The 9461-nt window shown below is 44.6% G+C and overlaps 1 protein-coding gene across 1 annotated transcript; it reads left to right on the forward strand.

The window, feature by feature from the left end:
• Positions 1-78: 78 nt before the first annotated feature.
• Positions 79-4088, forward strand: FCF1 (FCF1 rRNA-processing protein; the record flags this gene model as incomplete). Its single annotated transcript, XM_010152303.1, has 6 exons — positions 79-169; positions 437-585; positions 1025-1097; positions 2024-2111; positions 2532-2626; positions 3827-4088. Coding segments are annotated over 6 exons (545 nt in total), but the record flags the coding sequence as incomplete, so codon positions are not given.
• Positions 4089-9461: the final 5373 nt, after the last annotated feature.

Consider the following 9461-nt stretch of genomic DNA (forward strand, 5'->3'; position numbering starts at 1 on the left):
CTGCGTCCCGCAGCGGGAGGGCATGCCGGCCCAGGCCTCTCCGCCGCTGGCCGCCCTTCTCTGTCATCCTCCCACTAGTGCCTGTGTTTCCTCGCAGAAACGAGAAGGAGCGCGCGAAAGCCCGCGTGAAGAAGAAAGAGGACCCGAGTGCCATCAAGGAGCGGGAGGTGTAAGTGCTGCCGACGCTTCGGGGAGGGAGGGCCGGCCGGCCACGCTGCAGCCGAGGGTGCTTCTGAGCAGAACTGTCGGAGTAGGAAGTTGGTGCCCCAAACCATGGGATTGGGCTTGGAAGGTGGCAGGATGTCTGACAGGTCACCATTCCATACTGCCTTGTGTTGTTTCTGTTCGTTACCCTTCTTTCATTCTGGGCAAGTTGTAGGATTGCATACGTTGTTAACTGCAATTAACTGATTTAAATTCTTTGTCTTTTTGGCAGGCCCCAGCATCCCTCTTGTTTGTTCTTCCAGTACAATACGCAGTTGGGCCCCCCTTATCACATCCTGGTTGACACTAATTTCATCAACTTCTCCATCAAGGCCAAGCTGGATCTAGTGCAGTCAATGATGGACTGTCTCTATGCCAAGTGTGAGTGTCTGCGTCACTCGCAGATTCTTCAGAACCACAGAGTGCTAGGGTGTGCTCATGATGTGCTTTATCAGACTCGTGCCACTAGCTGAGAGTACCAGAAATCTGAAAAAAGTGTATGTGCTGTAATCGTCGAGCTCGTTGTGCATGGCTGTGGTAATCCTGGAACTGTCTCTGGTTTCAGCCAAACAGTGGTCTTAAATGCTAATCTCAACAAAGGTGAAGCGTTAGTAATTTAAAAGTCTAAAATTACCATGGCATGGTCAAATTAAATGGCTCTGTGTTTCCTCACTTTGCAACCGTATCAGTGCTTGTAAGTTTAAAACTGTAAGTAATATGTTAAAAGAGTTCCATGATAGTTTCTGGGCATGTGGCCAATATGTAGGGGTCTGTAAATACATGCTGCTTGCTTTTAATATAGGTTTTTATTTGCACGTAGGTATTCCATGCATCACAGATTGTGTAATGGGTGAAATTGAGAAGTTAGGACAGAAATACCGTGTGGCGTTAAGGTAGGTGCAGGGTGTTCTTCTCTCTTTCTAGAACTTAATATTTGAATACAAATAAATGAAAAGCACTTTCCACGATGGTGCTTTTGCACTAGAGGGTGCTTAGGTTGTTGCAGAGTCCCGAACTTGGTTTTATTTCTCTGGCTGTATGAGATCAGTATGATGGCTGGAGTTTTAGATTACTTTTTGAAAAACTAAATGCTAGGTCTGAGTGCACAATATTGATCTGTAAAGCTTTTTTTCCCCTCTGAGACTTTCAAAACAGCACTTCCTCCTGTTTATATATATATGTACACTTTCAGTGATAGAAACTTCTAAAAATGAAAAAGTGACCTAAGTCTTAGCGAACCTTTCACTCATGCCTCATGTTATTCCTGTCGGAGTAGGTAGCAAGGACTGAAAATCTAGAGCCAGGTTCTTGTGTGATCTTTGCAAAACTAGTCCAACGTAGTTGGTGCTTTCCAGGTGTACCAGTCAGATGTGTTGCTCTTTACTGTTTATTTTGGCCTGTTGTAAAGTATCCGAGTGCATCCCCTCAACAGCTTTGATGTTCCCCTTCGGAGAGGAAGTGAAGTGTTCCTATATGCGTGGTACCAATGATCAGATACCGGAAGGAGTTCTAGCTCTTCCCACAGATAATTTATTTCAAGTTTCTCTGTTAGGCAAGAGCCCAACATTGTAGGGATCTTGAATCCACCTAACAAGTTCTAAGAAACACTTCATCTGTAGGAATTAGCCAGACAAACGGCATTCTATTTTTTGCTCCTCATATCACTTGGCAATTGTGCACCATTCGCCCCATCCCCATAGCACTCGTTTTGCGAATAACATGCTGCGTATATCACAGAAAGGGGCGCTCCTGTTCCTCTAGTACGCTGTTACTCTACACTCTGGTCAGACTGCTGTGATGTTGCCTTGTGTCCCCACAGAATTGCCAAGGATCCCCGGTTTGAGCGCTTGCCGTGTATGCACAAAGGAACCTACGCGGATGACTGCTTGGTACAGAGGGTCACGCAGGTATTTCTGTTTCTGAAACGTGCTGGACTCGCTAACATACTAAAAATTCCTGAACCCTCCTAGTTACTGATGGCTTAAATTTCCCCTAAACTGTAAAATCTCACTCAGGGGCAGTTTCAGTGCCTACCACAGCTTTAGTTGAAGCACTGTGTAGTATTCCTTCAGCATTCTTGTCATATAGGACAGCATCAAGAAGCTCTTAGGATGGGAAAGCTGTCAGCTGGGAAGGCTGGACAGATGTTGGATGTTTCTACGCGTCTGTTTTGATGAGCAGAAGGATGTTGCTAGGCTGTGAATTCTGTACAAGTCCCAGTAGTGCCTTGCTAAGGACTTGCAGCTCTCCTGTGTTAGATGAGCTCACTGAAGAGAAGCTTTTGCTCCTGATGTTGAATCTGACCCACTTTTTTTTTTTTTCCTCAGCACAAATGTTACATTGTAGCCACAGTGGATAAAGAGCTCAAGCGGAGAATACGGAAAATCCCAGGAGTGCCTATAATGTATATTTCCAGGCACAGGTAAGGGGCCTCTGCATCATCTACAGTGCAGTTTGCAGTAAAGGGCCTAGCGCTTGCACAAAACTAGTACAGCTGCTGTTGGGATGAGACTGGTTGCAAACTCACTTTTAATTCAGTAGATTCACTCGCTTTTACCTAGAAAACTAGTTTCCTTGAGGCCAGCGTTTCCATAGATAGGTTTTGTTTTACCAGCAGCAGGAGTACCACGCACGTGCATTCTACAGGTTCTCGAGGGAAAGAACCATTCTTGTTCCATTTTCTATTTGGCAGCTTTCCATACCCTCAGCTGAGAGGTGGAATTTACTTCTTAGATTAAAACCGAAACCAACTCAGAAGGATGCTAGTGCAGCAATTTCAACGCAGCAGATTTTTCTAGTATCTGCAAGTACTGGCTCACTTACTTGTTTTTTTTTTTTTTTTAATATGCACTAGTGGTTTACCGTAAAAGCATTTGCTTAAATTAATTTCCTGTTCCTTCCGAAGCACTCGTAAAGCCTAGACTGAGAAGACTTTACTCACCCCTCTATGTCATATCCAGCGGTTTAATGTTTCTTGTACATAATGTATGCCGCGGGAGATTGACCTTGCACAGGAGCTGTGCCAAACTGTTTCACAGTACGGTAGCTCTGTTTGGTAGCACGGTAAGGAGAGAAGTCGGGACGTGGAGAGAAGACAGCCAGAATCTTCAGACGGGATAAGAGAGATGCTGGAAAGGAGACAGTTGTGCTAGCAGTGAAGCCAGTGAGTCTAGTAATATGTGGGCAGAGCAGCATGTCAGAAATGAGGAGGTTGATTGCCATAAATATGTAAAGTCTTTCCTGATCTACAGTGAGAACGTGGCTGAGAAGATTTTTCTCTCAAAACATCTTGGCCCTTTACTCACTGTGCCCATGAATCATAAATTGAATGGCCAGAGTTTTTCTCCGTGGTGGTCTGCTCTTGAATCCTAACGCAGATTCCACCAACCACCAGGTTTTTTCGTACTCCAGAGGTGGTGAGTTTTTGAGATGTCCGATTTCTGAGTTTGAGGTGAAGGATAACAGCAACCTTATGAAGGCTTTTCACTTTTGGAAGTAATATTTTTCTTCCTGGGGATCTGAGCTGCAGCTAGAAATGCAACAAAGCTTGCTCATTCTGCTTATAACCCTGTGGCTGCATGGGGAGGAGAGTCCTCATAGGTTTTCCCTCTTTCTTTCTCAGATACAATATTGAGAGGATGCCAGATGATTATGGAGCCCCTCGATTCTAACCTGTCCAACCAAGCCATTGATGTCAGGACTCTGAAGGTCCTTCTGGTTCCAACCCTCCTGCTTTCTTTTTTGTTGGGACTCTGCTCGTGGGACTGTGGGTGACATTGGACTGACTTTGTAGCCTTGATCTTCTAAGAAAAAGCTACTGGGAAGAGTCTGTCTTCATTCATCCTTATTCTGACTTGGCCTGATTACCTAGGGCTGGGAAAAGCGTGTGAGAAAGAGAGGAGGGCAGTGCCCAGAACATGCCTAAGTCCTTCATTGGGATCATAGGAAAAAGAGATTTCAGCATTCTGCATTAAATATTGGTGGTGCAACTCTAGCTGAGAATGAAACAACAGAAATTTTAGAAGTTTCTTATTGCTGGACCTGCAGCAAGACAAATATTCCTCTGGGAAACTCCCTCACACCTGTCCCACGAGCAAATCAGAATCTGCATTCTGGACAAAGGCTGTGAAATCTGCACCCGTTGGTGTGCCTTCTCTAGAGCAGTCATCTGGAAGATTTTAATTTGGAATGGAAGGGCTTTTTATTCACCTATACAATGAATGAAGTTGGGTTAAGTGTCCTGCTCAGATTCCTGTGTCTGTACTGGGTTAGCTGGCAGCTCGGCCCCTTTGTTTATGTGCAGAGTGAGGGCAGGGGTGGGTTGGGACAGATCTCCCCATCTTGTTTGCGTGGCACCTATGCACCTCAAAGCCTTATCCCCTTCGGTAGGTGTCAGGGAGAGGAGGGGGATATCAGACTTTGACGGGAAGGTGTCACACTGTGTGGGCTGGGAGCAGAGTAGGTGGGGGGAATCAGAGCAATGGTTGTGGATCAAGAGAGTCTCACAGAGTTTGCTGCAGGGAAGGGCATGGTTAGAGAAGGGAGGGAAAAGAGGTGGTTAAATCACGTGGAGAAGTGCAGAAGAAAAAAAATTCAAACCTGTAACTCTGCATTCTCATATCTTCTCCATTCAGTTTTTAGCAGTCTAACTTGCTCTTCTGATCTCTGCTCTGTGGTGGTGAGAATTGTCTTACCACTGAGAGGTGAGAGACAATATGAGGGTCACCAGGGCTCAATGTGCCAGAGCGTCCTTCCTGGCCAAAACGCTGGGGTTGGGATACAGGAAAGGGGGAGACTGAAAATTTATATTCTTGGTATAATTAAGACATTTGACAAACTAATAGAGCTTCTATCCTGTGGTGCCTTACCCTGGCCCAGGCTGCAGGGAGGAGCTGAACTCATACATCTGTATGCTGGGCAGCATACAGTGATGATAATGCCGCTCTGCTAATCATCTCCCGTCCTTGGGAAACACCCTGTTGTACTAGTAACTTCTCTGCTAGCGCCCTGCCTCTACAGGTATTGCAGGAAACTTTGGGAACACATCAGTCTTACGTCTGGTGCTATCCCTGCTGGCTGCAGGCTCACCTACTGAACTCATCCCTGAAATAACAGCATACTGACAGTTTCAAGACGTAGCCCCTTCCAAGCTATCACAAGTGAAGTTTATCTTATCTATCTTCTCCATCTCCAGCCAGGAAGAGGGTGGCCAACAACCCTGAGATTTTACACTCAGTCTGTAGTTGTACATTTCAAAACCAATATCCTTAGTTTTCTTCCCTTGATCCAAGTCACGTTTCTTTTAAGTTAAATGTTTAAAATATTGTCACAAACACTTGAAGACCACGTTTAGTCAAATGTGGGCTGAGAAACAGTTGTAGGATTCGATCTCTGTAACTCGGTTTTCAGAGTAATTCTAGTTTTGAAAGACTTCTTCAAGTACAGAATTAACTAGAATTGTTCCTGTGCAAGTAACTTCACTTGAATTAACCTACATTGAAGGAGACTAGAGAGTAAGGAAATGGATGCTCGTGGTAATATTTGATAGAAGCCTTTCCGGCGCTGGAGAAGAGATCAAAGGCACAGCAACATAAGTAATTTGGGGAATATCTGCCTGCCAGCAGAATACCCAGTGGAGGGACTCAACAAAAATACATATATGTATAATGAACTGTGGGGTAGGAATCAATGCAAATGTGCCCATTTACTGAAGTCTTTTACTCCTTAAATTAACATTGTTTGTAATCTGTCTCACTTGTTTTAGTAACAGGATGAGGAGTCTGGAATAGGCATAAGGCAATTCCTAAAGAATTGTTAAGAGGGTTAGAGGATGAGCAGCAAGGAGAAAGTATTGGCAGTGAGGGAACCCGTCAGAAAATTTTCAGAAATTGAGTGTAACTGGCAAGACAAAAACTTGGGTATTAAGTCAAAGAGCAAACAGGAAAGGATCACCTGAGTTACCAAGTGCTTCCCGTGCAGTCCCAGGGAACCTGCGTAGCAGACACTTAGGTCATGGGAAGTATTTACTCCATGCATACAATGGCATCCTAACCTCATATCCAACTTAGAGTATGTCAAAGGATGAAAGATCGTTATCTGTGTAACAGGAAGGAGTTTGAGAAGTGAGAATGCTTTGAAGTTTCTATGAGTGCAGAACCCTGCCAGTCCAAATTCCTTCCTGACCCAACTCTGGCAGTTGGTTTAAACCAGCACACGAGTTAGATGCCTGCGATATTTCTCAGTAACTAGGGAATCCAGCCTCCCTCCCTAACATCCTGTTTCTTGCTGTAGCCAGTTTCCATAGCTTCAGAAGACACAGAAAACAGAAAAGCCACAAAACAAAGGTCTGAAGTTATGAGAAGAATGGGAGAAAATAATTTCTACTCCTTTCCAGGGTCCAGGAGAAGGCCCAAGATTGCTGCAGCATTACCACTAGATGAAGAAACTTAAGCTGCTGATCCAAGATGTGACAATGGTTAATTGAGGGATAACTGAAATGTGGTAGAATAGCATTTAGAAGCAGGAAGAGCATGAGGTATTAAAAAAATCAACTAAAACCAGCATGATGCTGAAAATGGTGGATTGCATGTATTTCTTCATAAGGGAAGTAACGGGTTCTTCACAACACTGAGTAACCACAACAAACAGCAAGAATATCGGGAGAGACTTGCCGGCAGGAAATAACCTTGAGTAAGCTCATCACTCGCTTTGAATCGATCAGGAGAATAAATGTTTGCAACAGGAATTCCCTGATTTGAAAGGACAGACTTTGAAAGCTTAGCTCGTGGTTATAAATATTAAGCATGTGTACGACGTGGAGGAGATGGGGGCTAAAAGTACAAATGCTATCTACAAGTCATATCCACTACAAGGGTGATCTTAAGAGGAGCACCAGCCTAGATGGAAAAGGATCAATAATTACCTCTGGATGGAAAGAAAGGATACTAAAGAACAGAAAAGACAGTCCTGTGTATATTAAATTAATTAAGATAATTTTCTTAAAGATTTGTATCTTATAACTTGCGTTCATACTCTACTTGAAGCTTTCTTACAGATTCATGGTGTATCACCTCTGTAGATACCCTGAAATTTAACAAGTGAACGCAAAGTCTGTTTTTTCCAGCAGAGAGGACAAAGTTTTTTCTCTGCCTAACAATCTGGTTTTTCTGATTTTTCTCCTGATGGAGAAGTCTTTGGATTTTTTCTCCCAACACCCACCTTTCTCCACTGACCCAGGAGCCTTAATTCACCAGCCATGAACTAGAGACTACCTAAACAGTAGCCACTAGGCTCTGCTGCCCAGCTACTGGAATTCACACTCACAAGCCCTCGTGTCTTTTCTCTACAATGTGGGATTAATTCCCAGTGTACAAGCCTGAAGACTGCGCAGAACTGCGCAGTCTTCAGCTGAGACGGTAAGATCAGTTGTGCAGCAGGAAGGTCTTGAGAAGGAATTTGACAAATTATGGATTAGCTGGAGGTGAAAAGGACAAATGCCATCCATTTGGAACCCAAAAGCAATTACGGTGGTATCTGAAGAAACAGGGGTGAGGGAGCAGTCTTGGGCTGAGAAAAGTTCACACCAAAAGTAATTTTTATGAGACCTTGTGACTAGTGTAAACAGGCTGAGACCTTGTGACTAATGTAAACAGGAATTTATAAATTGGACCACATTGCTGTCCCCGGGCTGTGGGATTTCTAACTTTGAGAAGGATAAAATCCGTAACAGCTGGATCGAACATTATCGAGGCGTTCCCCACAGGAAGCTGATTACAGCCATACAACTGAGAGCGAACATCTACCCCACATGAAAATTCCTGGCAAGGGGCAGAAGGGAAACTGAAATTGAATCGTATCGGCATCGTCAAGCAGAGAATGAAACCTCTTTGCATATTATAGAATTACACTGCTGTGTGATACAGGAAGCCAGAATTAAAAGACACAACCAACTGTGTGATGTGTTGGTGGAACAAGCAAAAAGGAAGGAATGGGTGGGTTTTAAAGAACCACTGCTGAGAGATAATCAGGATGAATTGTACAAACCGGGCTTGGTGTTTGTGAAGGGAAATCAGGCTTCAGTATCTGATGTGACAATCAGATTCAAAAGTGACTTAACATCCCGGGCAGATGCAGTGGCAGAGAAAGTACCAACGTCTTAGGGATTGAAGACCTGACAAACACCACAAATATTAAATTTATGGGATTTCCCTTGAGAGCAAAGGGGAAATGGGAGCAGGGCAACTTTGAACTGTTAACAGAACTTGGACTCTGTAGTTCCCAACAGGAAAGGCTGCCTGTCAATTTTCAAACCAGGCTCTGTTTGTAGATATCATACACATGTTCGCTACTAAATCTCAGATTATTGTAGGATCTTAATGTATTTGAGTGTATGATTGATTGAACTAATGAACTGTAAATAAATTGGTCATTTTGGGGTTATTTTTTCTGTCATGCTGAGCAAGAGCCAACCTCCTGAGAATGTCAGGGTAAATGGTGACAATTGACAAGCCTGTGAGGGCTTAGGGCTAATGATAGGAAGAGCAAGCATCCAAGATCTGGCTAGTATAACAGCGACATCGGGGAGCTTGGAACCATGACGTGTCTTCAGATTATTGATGGGACAGATTATTGATTGGACAGTTATTACTGGCCTGTGCTTAGGTGGACGAGCCACATTTATGTAACATGGGAAAGAAATGTGTAATTTATGTATGTTTGATAAACAGCCACTAGGCTTCACTGGCCTGCTGGAACTAGAACTCACACGGACAAGCCCTTATGTCTTTTCTCAACACTGGGAGGCCAACACTGTATAAATCTTTGCTAATTGGCCACAGAATCTGTGTTTAGCCCATAATTAAATATGGGAGGGGAGAAACATAAGAAAAACATCTTTCCTGCTCCTCAGTGCAGTTGCTTCTGTAACGGATGAGGCAATTTCACACACCCACTGATTCGTTTTCGCCTCTCGGGTTTATCACCAGCGCATTCATTGGAAATGAAGTCGCTGACGCCGTTTCTAGGGGATGGATCGCCTCACGGCCCCATCCCGGGCACCCTCCCTCCAGCCCCTTCGCGCTGGGGCACCTTCCCCGGGGCCTGGCTCTGCTGGAGTTACGGCCGCACTCGTTTCACCCACAATTAATGAGCCGGTCACCGACACCGGGTTTGCCGTAGCCCCGTGGGGCTTAAGGGGGAGCGGCGACCGTGCGCAGAAACATGGCCGCCGCCGCCCCGGGGTAACCGAGGTCACCGGC

This window comes from Eurypyga helias, unplaced genomic scaffold (assembly GCF_000690775.1).
Source record: "Eurypyga helias isolate BGI_N326 unplaced genomic scaffold, ASM69077v1 scaffold18415, whole genome shotgun sequence".
NCBI lineage: Eukaryota > Metazoa > Chordata > Aves > Eurypygiformes > Eurypygidae > Eurypyga > Eurypyga helias.